The 15,057-nt window shown below is 39.7% G+C and overlaps 2 protein-coding genes and 1 long non-coding RNA gene across 3 annotated transcripts in view; all 3 read left to right on the top strand.

The window, feature by feature from the left end:
- Window positions 1–4,083: 4,083 nt before the first annotated feature.
- On the top strand, window positions 4,084–8,768 carry LOC123518780 (putative protein tag-52). Its single transcript, XM_045279821.1, has 9 exons — window positions 4,084–4,237; window positions 4,676–4,841; window positions 5,243–5,491; window positions 6,047–6,233; window positions 6,599–6,762; window positions 6,877–6,986; window positions 7,371–7,563; window positions 8,079–8,261; window positions 8,412–8,768. The coding sequence occupies exons 2-9, from the start codon at window positions 4,755–4,757 to the stop codon at window positions 8,628–8,630; spliced, it is 1,392 nt and encodes a 463-aa protein (XP_045135756.1). The 5' UTR covers window positions 4,084–4,237; window positions 4,676–4,754; the 3' UTR covers window positions 8,631–8,768.
- A 126-nt stretch (window positions 8,769–8,894) lies between these two features.
- LOC123519299 lies at window positions 8,895–10,671 on the top strand. Its single transcript, XR_006678988.1, has 2 exons — window positions 8,895–9,993; window positions 10,048–10,671. It is a non-coding gene; the product is annotated as an uncharacterized LOC123519299 (long non-coding RNA).
- Window positions 10,672–14,771: 4,100 nt separating this feature from the next.
- LOC123518223 (thioredoxin reductase 1, cytoplasmic-like) overlaps window positions 14,772–15,057 on the top strand; it is a 10,005-nt gene continuing 9,719 nt past the window's right edge. Inside the window, 1 exon segment of the mRNA XM_045278973.1 lies at window positions 14,772–15,057. This exon segment is cut by the window's right edge and continues 283 nt beyond it. Within this exon segment, the coding sequence (XP_045134908.1) occupies window positions 14,999–15,057 (59 nt within the window). The 5' untranslated portion in view covers window positions 14,772–14,998.

The raw sequence follows: 15,057 nt of genomic DNA, 5'->3' as shown, positions 1-15,057 counted from the left end.
TTTGCCTAATATCTCGTGTTTTCTGACTGTTTGGATGTGTTTCTAGGCTCAGGCGTGTAGATGGAAGCAGGACAATGAAGAGAAAGGAAAAAGATGAAGAAAAAAGGTGAAATGGAAGAATGACAGGAGGAGGAACCAAACCACAATGTTTAGGTAAGTCTCCCTTTAAATGTTGCCGTTCTTTATTATGCACGCATTTTGGTATTTTTGGGGGAGCAACATATGAGGTGTTTTAGGTATGTTTGGCAGTGTTGCAGTGTGTTTTGAATATTATAGGTGTGTTTTGGATGCATTTGGTGTTATTTCAGTGTGTTTTGAATGTTATAGGTGTGTTTTGAATGCATTTTGTGTTATTTCAGTGTGTTTTGAATATTATAGGTGTGTTTTGAATGCATTTTGTGTTATTTGAGTGTGTTTTGGATGCATTTTGTGTTATTTCAGTGTGTTTTAGATGTTATAGGTGTGTTTTGAATGTTATAGATGTGTTTTGAATGCATTTTGTGTTATTTGAGTGTGTTTTGGATGCATTTTGTGTTATTTCAGTGTGTTTTGGATGTTATGAGTGTGTTTTGGATGTATTTGGTGTTATTTCAGTGTGTTTTGAATGCATTTTCTGTTGTTTCAGTGTGTGTTAGATGTTTTTAAGGTAAATTGTACGTATTTTGAGTAAAGTATGAAAGAAAGCTTGAGTATTTGGGTGCGTTAGGGGCATTTTGAGGGGTTATACGGTGTGATGAGTGTGTTTTGGTTTTGTTTCGAATGTTTGAAGTGGTATTTGTGTGTGTGTGTGTGTGTGTGTGTGTGTGTGTGTGTGTGTGTGTGTGTGTGTGTGTGTGGTTTTTTGTTAGCTTTACGTGTGTTTGGGGGCATTATGAGGTGTTACATTGTGTTTTTAATGTATTCTGCGATCATTTTCTGTGTTTTAAGAGGTTTGTGTGTGTGTGTGTGTGTGTGTGTGTGTGTGTGTTGAAGGGGGTGATATTTCAATTCTGCAGGGAGTCTGGCAACCAAGTGGGCCTTTTTTTCATCTATCTATTTATTTATTTATTTTTGTTTTTCCATTGACCAGTTTTCCCCCTCATATATCTAAAAAGTACTGGGTGTTTCCGGTGAGTGTGGGGGGGGGGCGCATTTTGAGGTATTGCATTGTGTTTTTAGTGGTTTGGATGTGTGTGAGGTGTGTTTTGTGGTATTGGGATGGTATTGGTGTGTATTGGGTGTTTCTAGTGAGCTCTCTGTGTGTTTGTTTGTGTTTCTAAGTGTTGCATGATGTTTTTTAGTGCGTTTTGAGTGTTTGAAGTGGTTTGGATGTGTGTGAGGTGTGTTTTGTGGTATTGGGCATGGTATTGGTGTGTATTGGGTGTTTCTAGTGAGCTCTCGGTGTGTTTGTATTTCTAAGTGTTGCATGTTGCATGTTTTTAGTGCGTTTTGAGTGTTTGAAGTGGTTTGGAAGTGTGTGAGGTGTGTTTTGTGGTATTGGGATGGTATTGGTGTGTATTGGGTGTTTCTAGTGAGCTCTCAGTGTGTTTGTTTGTGTTTCTAAGTGTTGCATGATGTTTTTTAGTGCGTTTTGAGTGTTTGAAGTGGTTTGGATGTGTGTGAGGTGTGTTTTGTGGTTTGGGCATGGTATTGGTGTGTATTGGGTGTTTCTAGTGAGCTCTCGGTGTGTTTCTTTGTGTTTCTAAGTGTTGCATAATGTTTTTAGTGCGTTTTGAGTGTTTGAAGTGGTTTGGATGTGTGTGAGGTGTGTTTTGTGGTATTGGGATGGTATTGGTGTGTATTGGGTGTTTCTAGTGAGCTGTCAGTGTGTTTGTTTGTATTTTTAAGTGTTGCATAATGTTTTTAGTGCGTTTTGAGTGTTTGAAGTGGTTTGGAAGTGTGTGAGGTGTGTTTTGTGGTTTGGGCATGGTATTGGTGTGTATTGGGTGTTTCTAGTGAGCTCTCGGTGTGTTTGTTTATATTTCTAAGTGTTGCATAATGTTTTTAGTGCGTTTTGAGTGTTTGAAGTGGTTTGGATGTGTGTGAGGTGTGTTTTGTGGTTTGGGCATGGTATTGGTGTGTATTGGGTGTTTCTAGTGAGCTCTCGGTGTGTTTATTTGTATTTTTAAGTGTTGCATGATGTTTTTAGTGTGTTTGGGGCTAGTTTTGAGTGCTTTAAGTGGCTTAGGTGTGTTTTGTGGTATGGGGATGTTATTGGTGTATATTGGGTGTTTCTAGTGAGCTCTCTGTGTGTTTGTTGGTATTCTTAAGTGTTTCATGATGTTTTTTAGTGTGTTTTAGATTAGTTTTGAGTGTTTTTAGTGGCCTGGATGTGTGTGAGGTGTGTTTTGTGGTATGGGAATGGTATTGGTGTGTATTGGGTGTCTCTAGTGAGCTCTTGGTGTGTTTGTTTCTATTTCTAAGTGTTGCATGATGTTTTTAGTGTGTTTTGCGTTAGTTTTAAGTGTGGGAGTGATGTTCTGGGTTATAAACTTGATGAAATTTGATTAGTACTGGTTTTTATGTAAATTTTGCGTTTGATTTCTTCTTTTGATATTGCACTAGGCCAATTTTCCTCTCTTACATAAAAAAAATAAAAAATAAATAGAAAATAGACCGAGAATGAGACCCAGACCGAAAACTGCTTTTTATATCAATTTTGGGTAGGATTTTTTCTTTTGATATTACCCTAGGTCAATTTTTCCACTAAAACATTAAAAAAAAAAAAAAAACCGAGAAAGACACCGGAACCGAAACAGAAAATTGACTAACTCTTTCGGACTTGCACGGAGACTATACTAAAACCCATCCGTACCTCCCCATAGGGCGTTGGTCATGTCTGCCGTGAGACTTTGCCAAATCTCCAATAAAAACAAACTACTCACTGTCCTGTAGTCATAGCATTATAAAAAAAAAACGTTCTCAGAACATTCAGAAACCTTAATTAAGTGGTAGATGATATAAATAATTGTCATATACGAAAATAAATTAAGCTAGTTCATATACATGGACGGTGATGTGTCATATCAGGTCAGGCGACGTTGCCACTCACGACCCAGGTGGAATTTCCCGGGGAGGTTGGGGGAGTGAGTCAGGTCGCCACGCACGTGTCGCTTCACTCTTCCTCTGGTCACTACCATGGAAGGACCCCCTGACGCTTCCCCCTTCATACACTGTCTTGCGCAGCCAGACCAAGGAATTCATATTCCGCCTTAATACATATTTCTTGCAAGAGAAAGCAAATCGGGCAACACTCTTACCTTTGACTCAAGCAAGGAACCACTCAATATATTACTGTGTTTCTACTCGTATGTGCACTTATTTGACAAACATGTAAATTACTTGTCTCATTTTCATGTATATAACCAGAATCTTTATTGCATTTAATGTACTATATAGCTGCATAGGTATTTGGGTCTCTTCTGACTTCTTTTAATGAAGTAGAGAACGATCATCACTCCGTTTTCTTTGAAGAAGGTACTGCTATAGCAGTGGCAACGTCGCACCCAAGAGGAACAACACCTTGTGGCTACCTACGGATGAGTTCTAGTCCCTCAAACATAAAAAAAAAAAAAAAAGGCAGAAAAAAAACCAAGACCGAGAAGGAGGCATGAACCGAAACAGAACTCTTTTTGGGACTAACTCTTTCGAACCTGCACGAAGACTAGCAAATAAGTGTGATAATTTTTCCCTTAAACATTACCCTGGACCAAATTTTCCCTCCAGCATTAAAAAAAGGCAGAATAAAAATGACCAAAACCGAGAACGAGGCATGAACCGAAACAAAATTAACTCAAGCTCAAACTAACTCTTTCAAACCTGCACGGGAACTAGCAAATAAGAAATTTTTCCCTTAAACATTACCCTAGACCAAATTTCCCCTCAAGCATTAAAAAAAGGCAGAAAAAGAACCAAGACCGAGAAGGAGGCATGAACCGAAACAAAATTAACTCAAGCTCAAACTAACTCTTTCGAACCTGCACGGAAACTAGCAAATAAATGTGACAATTTTTCCCTTAAACATTACCCTAGACCAAATTTCCCCTCAAACATTAAAAAAAGGCAGAAAAAGGACCAAGACCGAGAAGGAGATCTGAACCGAAACCACCAAGGAGGCCCAGACCGAGACCTAAGCGGGTGTTCATTATTTACATCCTGGGACGCTACAAATTTAAAGGCTGTAGTTTGAAAAGTGCCACATTTTCTCACATTTAAGCCACATAGGAGGGTGCCAGGAGGGTTAGCGTGCTCTGATGGGGTGAGTAGAGTGCCATGGTAGTGGGGAGGGTGTCCAGGTGTGGCTAAATGTGGTGGAAGTGGTGGAAATAAGGGTGGGTGTGGTAGCCAGTTAGCCAACCACACCCACGGCCGTGTTAGAGAGAGAGAGAGAGAGCAAAGGCCAGATAAAACAATGGAAAAGGAAGAGAAGAGAGAGACAGTAATAAAAGGAGAATAGATGAGAGAAGGAAAACGAAGAAAGACTGTGTGTGTGTGTGTGTGAGAGAGAGAGAGAGAGAGCAGTACAAAACAATAATAAAACGAAGAAATAGAGAAAGAAAGGAAACAATAAAAAACGAAGAAATAGAGATAGAGAGAGAAAGAAAGAGAGAGAGAATAAAGACAGAAAAAGAAAGAGAAAGAGATAAACAAGCTAACAGACAGACAGACACATCTTTACCTCCATTTCCTCCCACAGTAAAAGGTGACACACTGAAGAGAGAGAGAGAGAGAGTAGCAGTGGATGGAAGAACAAGAAGAAGAAGAGAAGAACAAAGATGGCGGACAAGATGAGACAGAAGGTGGTGGAGGAAATATTAGCAACGGAGGCAACTTACCTTAGACAACTCGAGATTCTGGACAAGGTAAGGAAGAGGAAGAAGAAGAAGAAGAGGAGGAGGAGGAGGGTAATTTATTTGTGTATATCAATTTTAAAACATTATTATTCTTTTTTTTTTTTTTTTTTTTTTTATCGTTTTTTTTTTTGTCATTTTTATTTTATTTTTATAGTTCATATTTTTTTCTTTTTTATATATATTTTTATCATTTCTTTATTTTCTCTCTCTCTCTCTCTCTCTCTCTCTCTCTCTCTCTCTCTCTCTCTCTCTCTCTCTCTCTCTCTCTCTCCCTTTTCCTTCTGTTCTCCCTTCCCTAGAGAGAGAGAGAGAGAGAGACAGACAGACAGACACCCGCACAAAATCACACAATAACAAACACTACAAAAAGAAAATAATTAAAATAAAACTAAACGACAACATTCCCGCAGTATTTTGTTCAGCCGAGTCTAGAGAAGAAAATCCTGCCCACCTCAGTCCACCACACAGTCTTTGGGGGGCTGGCAGCACTGCAGGAGGTCAGCCGAGAACTCTACCATGCACTCCTGCCGGGGAAGAAGGAGGAGGAGGAGGAGGAGGAGGAGAAGGATGTTGGTAGAATATTTTTACAGCTTGCTCCGTTTCTGAAAGCTTATTCCTCCTATGTCAAGAATTACCAGGCTGCGTTGGATATGATTGTGGTGAGTGTGTGTGTGTGTGTGTGTGTGTGAAAGAGAGAGAGAGAGAGAAGGTGTGTGTGTTTTTATTTAATTATTTTTTATCAAATTCTATTTTTCCACGATTAAGTTAAGTTGATAATAATATTTTTTTATTTATTTATTTATTTAATTAGTGTGTCTTACCAATTTAATTTAACATATTTGAACTTAACCTAAATACCTAACCTAACCTAACCCAATCTATCCTAACCTAACTCTCTGTGTGCTAATTTAACCTAACCTAGTCTTACCAAACCTAGCCTAACCTAACTCAACCTAACCCTTTTGGTGTTTAACATAGCCTAGCCTAACCTAACCTAACCTAGCCCCATTTTAAAGCCTTACCTGACCTAACTTCAAAATTAACCTCACAATACCTAACCTAACCAAATCTAACTGTATTTCTTATCTAACCTAAATTATCTTAAAAATTAACCTAACCTTACCAAATCTAACTGTATTTCTTACCTAACGTAAATTATCTTTAAAATTAATCTTACCTAACCTAACCTAACCTAACCTTACCTAACCTTACAGCAATGCGAGGGGCGGCACAGCTCAGTGAGGCAGTGGGTGGCAGCAACAGAGTGCCGGCCGGAGGTTCAGACCAAGCTGCCGGCCCTTCTCATCACCCCAGTACAGCGCATCCCTCGCTACCTCCTCCTCCTGGGCCAGCTGCTCCACCACACACCCTCACACCACCCTCACAGACACAGTATTGCTAGTATGTACCCCTCTGTGTGTGTGTCTGTGTGTCTCTGTGTCTCTGTGTGTGTGTGTGTGTGTGTGTCTCTTTTTCTCTCTTTCTTTCTTTCTTTCTCTTTCTTTCTCTCTCTCTCTCTCTCTCTCTCTCTCTCTCTCTCTCTCTCTCTCTCTCTCTCTCTCTCTCTCTCTCTCTCTCTCTCTCTCTCTCTCTCTCTCTCTCTCTGTAAGTGTTAGTGTTGCAACTTTCCAGAGAGAGAGAGAGAGAGAGAGACCCTTTCTTTGGTCCAACTCAAACCTGCAAGGGGAACGTCAGATAAGTCACATTTTTACCTTCATTTTGGCTTACCATTAAGACAACCATTATTCCACCTCTCCACCTCACAGGGGCGGTGGAGGAGGTGGAGGGAGTGGCTCGGTTTGTGGACAGCAGCATTAGCGAGGCGGAGAATTATCAGAGAGTGTTGATGATCCAGCGGGCTTTGAAGGGAGGCCGGCCAACGCTCATGGCTCCTGGACGCTCGCTGATTAAGGAAGGACTGCTGTATAAGGTGTGTCTGTGTGTCTGTGTCTGTGTCTGTGTGTGCTTCCCATCTACCCCCACTCCTCTCTCTCTCTCTCTCCCTCCCCCATTACCTCAAAAACTGACCCATTTCTCTCTGCAGATGGCTCGAAATGGAAGCTCATCACACCCAAGGCTGTTTTTCCTCTTCTCTGATGTTATCATGTACACGAAACTACCTCCAGGCGCCTCCCCCCTCTCACACACCCATAGGTAAGGCGGGGTGGTTTGGGGTGATGTGGGGGTGATTGGGGAGGGGTGGGGGGTGATGCTGGTTTGAAGAGTGAAGGAGTTAATTGTTGTTGAGGTTTTAAAGAGGAAAGAAAGTGAGAAAGGGAGAAATAAAGGAAATGAGGAAGAAAATGGAGAATTACAGAAAATGAAATGAAAATAATGAGAAAGATAAATAGAAAAATATGATAAATGGAATGAAAGAGAGAGAGAGAGAGAGAGAGAGAGAGAGAGAGAAGGAAAGGAAGAGAGATATAAAGAAATAGAAAAAGGAAGAGAGAGAGAGAGAGAGAGACCCAAAAAATAAACACAAAAATAAGAAAAAAAAAAAATAATAATAATTTAACCAAACCAAACCATTGACAGAGACACCACCACCACCACCACCACCACCACAGCACCACCACCACCACCATCACCCTCAGCACCAGTGTCACCATCACTCGCCACAGCCACAGCAGACTACCGGCCACACTCCCTGGATTTCTGCTGTGTTCTGCCGCTGCGTCACTGCGTCATCATCCCCTTGCTGGGCAGTGGAGAGAGAGAGCTGTTTAGGGTGAGGCTGTGGTGCTGTGGAGAGCTGTGTAGGGACTGTGGAACTATATGGGAGGTTGTGATGCTGTAGGAGAGGCTGTGATGCTGTTTAGGTAGTGCTGTGAAGTTATGTGGGGTCTGTTATGCTGTTTAGGTGGTGCTGTGGGACTGTGGGAAGCTGTATGGGGGCTGTGATGCTGTGAGGGTACGGGAGGCTGTGATGCTGTTTAGGTAGTGCTGTGAGACTGTGTGGAGTCTGTTATGCTGTTTAGCTGGTGCTGTGAGACTGTGGGACTATGTGGGAGGCTGTATGAGGGCTGTGATGCTGTTTAAGTGGTGCTGTGAGAGTGTGGGAGGCTGTAGGAGAGGCTAAGATGCTGTTTAAGTGGTGCTGTGAGAGTCTGTGGTGCTGTGGGCCTGTTTGGGGGTGTGTAAAGTCGCAGATTATATTTCAAACATGGTCTACTACTACTACTACTACTACTACTACTACTACTACTACTACTACTACTACTACTACTACTACTACTACTACAGATAAAGTGTGAATCGGAGGACCTGCTTCTGTACAGCGCGGAGGAGGTGGGAGGAGGTGGAGGGGAGTGGGTGGCAGCGCTGAGGGGGGCGGTGGAGCAGGCGGTCAGGAAGAGGAAGACGCTGCGGAAAGACTCAAGCTCTCGGAAACCACTGCGGCGGAACGACCTTAAGAGAAATGTGGAGGTTTGTGGTTGTGGTTATTGTTGTTGTTGTTGTTGTTGTTGTTGTTGTTGTTGTTGTTGTTGTTGATTTTTCTTCCTCCTCTTCTTCGTTTTCTTCTTCTTCACTACTATTACCACCACCACCACTACTAACACCATCTTTGCTCCACAGAACCACACCACCACCACCACCACCACCACCACCACCACCACCCCCACCAGCTCCACCAAATCCACAGGGCCGTCCATAGCTAAGATTCTCCACCAACTTCCTCCACTTGGCTTTCCCGAAGAAGTGGATGGGTGGAGCTACTACTACTACTACTACTACTACTACTGCTACTGCTACTGCTACTACTACTGCTACTACTCCACTTTCCAGCAAGGTTAAATCGCCTAAAAGTACTTATTCTTCCACATTTTGTTCTCCTTTTTCTTCTTCCACTAAATCTAAGTTGTCTTCCACTTTTTGTTCCTCCTCCTCCTCCTCCTCCTCCTCCTCCTCCTCCTCCTCTTCTTCTTCTTCCACCTCCACCTCCTCCTCTTCCTCTTCCACTAATGATTTTCTCTCTTCCATTTCATGTAAGGGTAAGATTTCTGTCTCTTCCTCTTCCACCTCCTCCTCCTCCACCTCCTCCTCCTCCTCCACTTCACCCAGACTTGCCTCCACTAATATTTCTCTTCCTTTCACTTCATATCGGCCTCAAACCACCTCCTCCTCCACCTCCTCCACTTACTACTGCTCCTCTCCATTTTCCTCCACCTGTTCCTCTCCACCCAAGCCTTCCACAATCACTATCACCTTAAATAAACCTGACCTAACCTCTTCCACTGTCTCCTCCACCTCCTCCTCCACCTACTTCTCCACTTTTTCCCCACCTCGCATCATCTCCACCACCACTGCTACCGTGTGCTTCACCTCCACGAAGAGCCTCAAAATTGCTTCCACCTCCTCCTCCACCTCCTCCACCTCCTCCTCCACCAGACCTACCTCCACCCCTGCAGATTATTTCACCTCCACTTTTTCCACTTCTCCATATTTTAACCCCTATGCTTCCACGTCACCTCCCTCCTCCTCTTCCACTTCCTCCTCCTCCTCCTCCACTTACAAGAGGCCCCGTGATCCGCCAAAAAGTGGAGAGCTAGGGCGGAAGAGAATCAGGCAGCCATTTTCCCTCCTCCAGAGCCCCTAGAGAGTGAAGTAAGTGGATTCAAGTGGATTTTAAGTGGATTTTAATGACTATAAGAGGATTTTAGTGGATTTTGATGAAGTTAAGTGGATTTTGATTGATTTAAGTGGATTTTTGTAAATTTAAGAGTATTTTGGTGGATTTAAGTGGATTTTAAATGATTGTAAGAGGATTTTGTTGCATTTAAGTGGATTTTGATGCATTTAAGTGGATTTTGATTTATTTAAGTGGATTTTAAATGATTGTAATAGGATTTTTGTGGATTTAAGTGGATTTTGATTATTTTAAGTGGATTTTGATTGATTGAAGTGGATTTTGGTGTATTATAAGTGGAATTTGATACTTTAAGTGTGCTTTTGTTAGTGTTAAGTGGAGTGAAGTGGATCTAAGTACATTTAAGAGGTCTGGGGTGGAAATGTTGTAAGTGGAGTTACAAGATTATTTTGTAGGTTTTAAGTGGAAATAGATGGTTTTTATTCAGTTTTAAGTGAGAGAGAGAGAGAGAGAGAGAGCTTAAAGACAGGAAAAGGAAGAAAAGGAAAAAATAGAAGAGAGAGAGAGAGAGTAGAAGAGCCTTAATGATAGAGTAAAGGAAGAAAAACTGAAAAAAAAAAATAGGTGAGAGAGAGAGAGAGAGAGAGAGAGAGAGATAATTAATGAACTCTACAGGTAAACATTGGGGCAAACAAAAGACAGGTAAACATTCCAGCTACAAGTACAATGAAGGTTAGGTTAAGTTAGGTCAGGTTAGGTTGTAAATGGATTCTGTTGGTAATTAAGTGGATTTAAGTGGATTTTGATGGTTTATAAGTGGGTTTTTGTAATTAAGTGAAATTATAAGTGTGTGTGTGTGTGTGTGTGTACTTTTAATATTACCAGTTTTATTCGAACAAACTAGATAATTGTAAAAAACGCTCTGGATTCTTTAGGTTAGGCTTGGTGTGTGTGTGTGTGTGTGTGTGTGTGTGTGTGTGTGTGTGTGTGTGTGTGTGCGCTTTCAGTATTATGAAGAATCTCGGCCTAAGATCTAAGAGTAATGTCTTTATAAATCCGTGCGTCAGTGTAGAATTTAGCGATGAAATAGAGATTAATTATATTTTTGTGTGGGGTGAAAAATTGGTGTTAATTTTGTATAGAAATGGATTAGTGATAGACAGACTGATAGATAGATGGTTATAGATAAAGATAGATAAAGAAATGAGAGGAAGAAGGAGAAAATAAAAGAAAAGAAGAGGAAGAAGATGAAAAAAGGGAAAAATATTAACAAAAGAGAGAGAGATAGATAGATAGATAGAATATTGCCACAGAAATAGATAGAAAAATAGATAAGCAAATAGAAAAAGATAAATAGATAGAAAGATAGATAGATAGATAAATAAATAGAGAGAGAGAGAGAGAAAATACAAGAATAGATAGATGGATAGATAGATAAACAGAGAGATAGACAAAATAGATGAACAGAATGAAGGAGATGTATTTTTGTGGCATTGGAAATATAATCGCTGTTGAGATTATTAACGAGATTACTTGTAGAGAATTATTACTATTATATTTCAGTTAATGGGGATGCATGATTTACCCATTGAGATTATTTGATATTGGTGAGAGATAAGTAAATAAATAGATTGACTACCACTACTACTACTACTACTACTACTACTTCAGTGTGTGTGTGTGTGTTAATTGTACAAGTAATGATTAAGGTGTGTGTGTGTGTGTGTGGTTTCTCTCTCTCTCTCTCTCTCTCTCTCTCTCTCTCTCTCTCTCTCTCTCTCTCTCTCTCTCTCTCATTGTTTTTTTCCTTCTTTTCTTCTTCTTGCTCTTCTTTATTTATATCCTCCTCCTCCTCCTCCTCCTCCTCCTCCTCCTCCTCCTCCTCCTCCTCCTTCTCCTCCCTTCTCCACCACCACCACCACCACCACCACTTGCCTAACAACCAAAGACCAACAACAACAACAACAATAATAATAATAATAATAATAATAGTTGTTTTTTAAGTCAGCCTGTATATTCTGCCTTTCAAATATACCTATGTGTGAATTTTGTCCTTTTTTTCTGCCTTTTTGTTGTCCATTAACGCAAATTTTTGATCAAGATTTGCGTTTGGTACAGTGTGTTGAGTTTCCATTAGGTGATGTGGGTTTTGAAGGGTGTTTTTGTGGTTCTAGTTGAAGTTAATGGGTTTTTAATGGTTTTTGTTTGAAGTTAATGGGTTTTTGTTGTTTTAGTTGAAGTGATGTGGATTTTTAAGGGTGTTTTAATGGTTCTAGTTCAAATTAATGGTGTTTTTGTGGTTCTAGTTGAAGTTAATGGGTTTTTAATGGTTTTTGTTTGAAGTTAATGGGTTTTTTAATGGTTTTATTTGAAGTTAATGGGTTTTTAATGGTTTTTGTTTGAAGTTAATGGGTTTTTTAATGGTTTTATTTGAAGTTAATGGGTTTTTAATGGTTTTTGTTTGAAGTTAATGGGTTTTTTAATGGTTTTATTTGAAGTTAATGGGTTTTTAATGTTTTGTTTGAAGTTAATGGGTTTTTTAATGGTTTTATTTGAAGTTAATGGGTTTTTAATGTTTTGTTTGAAGTTAATGGGTTTTTAATGGTTTGTTTGAAGTTAATGGTTATTGTTTGAAGTTAATGGGTTTTTAATGGTTTTATTTGAAGTTAATGGGTTTTTAATGGTTTTTATTTGAAGCTAATGGGTTTTTAATGGTTTTATTTGAAGTTAATGGGTTTTAATGTTTTGTTTTTATTTGAAGTTAATGAGTTTTTAATGGTTTTTATTTAAAGTTAATGGGTTTTTAATGGTTTTTGTTTGAAGTTAATGGGTTTTGTTGTTTTAGTTGAAGTGATGTGAATTTTTAAGGGTGTTTTAATGGTTCTAGTTCAAATTAATGGTGTTTTTATGGTTTTAGTGAAAGTGACAGGATTTTAAGGGTGTTTTGTGGTTCTAGTTGAAGTTAATGGGTTTTTAATGGTTTTATTTTTTAGTTAATGGGATTTGGTGTTGTGGTTTAGTTGTTTTTATGGTTCTTCATCAAGTTAATGGGGATTTTAATGGTCTTTTTGATGGTTCTAGTTTAAATGAATGGTGTTTTTTTATGGTTTTAGTGAAAGTGACAGGATTTTAAGGATATTTTTGTGGTTCTAGTTGAAGTTAATGGGTTTTTATGGTTCTATTATGTAGTGCTGGTTTTTAAGGGTGTTTTTATGGTTCTTCATCAAGTTAATGGGGATTTTAATGGTCTTTTTAATGGTTTAAGTTGAAATGACAGGTTTTTTAATGGCCACAGTCTTCACTATTTTAACCCCTTCAGTACTGAGACACATTTTTACCTTGAGATTTGTGTACCATTAGACCATTTTACTGACATTAGGAAGGGTGTATGGAGGGCAGAAGGTTAATGGCCACAGTCTTCACTATTTTAACCCCTTCAGTACTGGGACACATTTTTACCTTGAGATTTGTGTACCATTAGACCATTTTATTGACATTAGGAAGGGTGTATGGAGGGCACAAGATTAATGGCCACAGTCTTCACTATTTTAACCCCTTCAGTACTGGGACACGTTTTACCTTGAGATTTGTGTACCATTAGACCATTTTATTGACATTAGGAAGGGTCTATGGAGGGCAGAAGGTTAATGGCCACAGTCTTCACTATTTTAACCCCTTCAGTACTGGGACACATTTTTACCTTGAGATTTGTGTACCATTAGACCATTTTATTGACATTAGGAAGGGTGTATGGAGGGCAGAAGGTTAATGGCCACAGTCTTCACCATTTTAACCCCTTCAGTACTGGGACACATTTTTACCTTGAGTTCTGTGTACCATTAGACCATTTTATTGACATTAGGAAGGGTCTATGGAGGGCAGAAGGTTAATGGCCACAGTCTTCACTATTTTAACCCCTTCAGTACTGGGACACATTTTTACCTTGAGTTCTGTGTACCATTAGACCATTTTATTGACATTAGGAAGGGTCTATGGAGGGCAGAAGGTTAATGGCCACAGTCTTCACTATTTTAACCCCCCCCATGAGTTGGTGAAGCTGTAGAAAGTCACCAAATAGTAAGAATGAATAGAGAAACGCGTCATGTTGGTGAGGATTTAATATTTCAATACCAGCCATTATTTTCATCATGACGAGGCGAAAAGTTATTATTATTATTATTATTATTATTATTATTATTATTATTATTATTATTATTATTTGTCTCTTGTAATCTGAATCCTTGTATTATGTGATAGGATTTAGTGACGTAAGCTTTTTATTTATTTATTGTATTGTAATGTTTGATAAGATAAATGCTGTACGTCTCTCTCTCTCTCTCTCTCTCTCTCTCTCTCTCTAGGAAGGTTACCAAGATATCCATTATTCATTTTTCTATATTTATACGTTTTTTGTCTCAATTTCCGGTTATTCTCCTTGCTTCCTCTCTCTCTCTCTCTCTCTCTCTCTCTCTCTCTCTCTCTAGGAAGGTTACCAAGAAGTCCATTATTAATTTTTCTTGTTTTCCATCTTTATTTGTACTTTTTTCTCTCATTTTCCTGTTGTTAATCTCTCTCTCTCTCTCTCTCTCTCTCTCTCTCTCTCTCTCTCAGCTGGTGTAAATAATTCGTCTATTATTCATTATTTTCCTATTATCATTCTCCTTGCGTCTCTCTCTCTCTCTCTCTCTCTCTCTCTCTCTCTCTCTCTCTCTCTCTCTCTCATTATTCATTCTCCTTCATTTTTACGTGTTTCATTTTCCTATTATCATTCTTCTCGCTTCCCTCTACTCTCTCTCTCTCTCTCTCTCTCTCTCTCTCTCTGGTATATTCGAGAAGCACAATGACACACACACACACACACACACACACACCATAAATATACTTGGTCATCATGAGTAATAGGAAATAGGTTCAGGTTTACAATACAACACGGTAAACCCCAACTCTCTCTCTCTCTCTCTCTCTCTCTCTGGAATGTTACGAAACCTACTCTCTCTCTCTCTCTCTTCATGTGTGTGTGTGTGTGTGTGTGTCTTGGGAATGAAGGGAGTATTGTAAACTGGTGGTTGGGTTATGAAAGGAAGGAAACAACGAAGAAGAGAATAATAATAGGGATACGTAACAAGAGAGAGAGAGAGAGAGAGAGGGGGAAGAGAAAAGAGGAGGAGAGTTACCGATAAGTCTTAATAGGAAAAGAAAAATGCATGATGAAAAAAATACACATAAATAACGAGAGAAAAATTAATAATGAGCTTTAATGATGATAAATGAGAGAGAATGGGAAAGAGGGAGAGAGAGAGAGATAGGGAAGAAGAAGAAGAGGAGGAGAGGAGAAGAGAGGAGAGGTAGACACACAAGACTGAGGTACCGTTTATTGCATCACCAAAAGAGAGAGGGGAGAGAAGGGAGAGGATAAGAAGTGAAAGGAGAGCAGTAGGGAGAGTGACAGCAGTGCAGGGGGATATAACAGCACCGTGAACAGCAATAAGCCGGATAAAAACCCAAAAAAACACAAAAATAGACCCAGAAACGATAAATGAAGTGACGGGATAGGGCCGAGTCAGGGGGCCGAGTTATGGCGGTATGTGGCAGCTCAACCTTACTTAGCCGCCTCATTCCTCGCTCCAGGCCGCA

Source organism: Portunus trituberculatus, chromosome 1 (genome assembly GCF_017591435.1).
Source record: "Portunus trituberculatus isolate SZX2019 chromosome 1, ASM1759143v1, whole genome shotgun sequence".
Lineage (NCBI taxonomy): Eukaryota > Metazoa > Arthropoda > Malacostraca > Decapoda > Portunidae > Portunus > Portunus trituberculatus.
The sequence above is the reverse complement of the archived record's forward strand: the minus strand, read 5'-3'. Positions and strand labels throughout refer to the sequence as shown.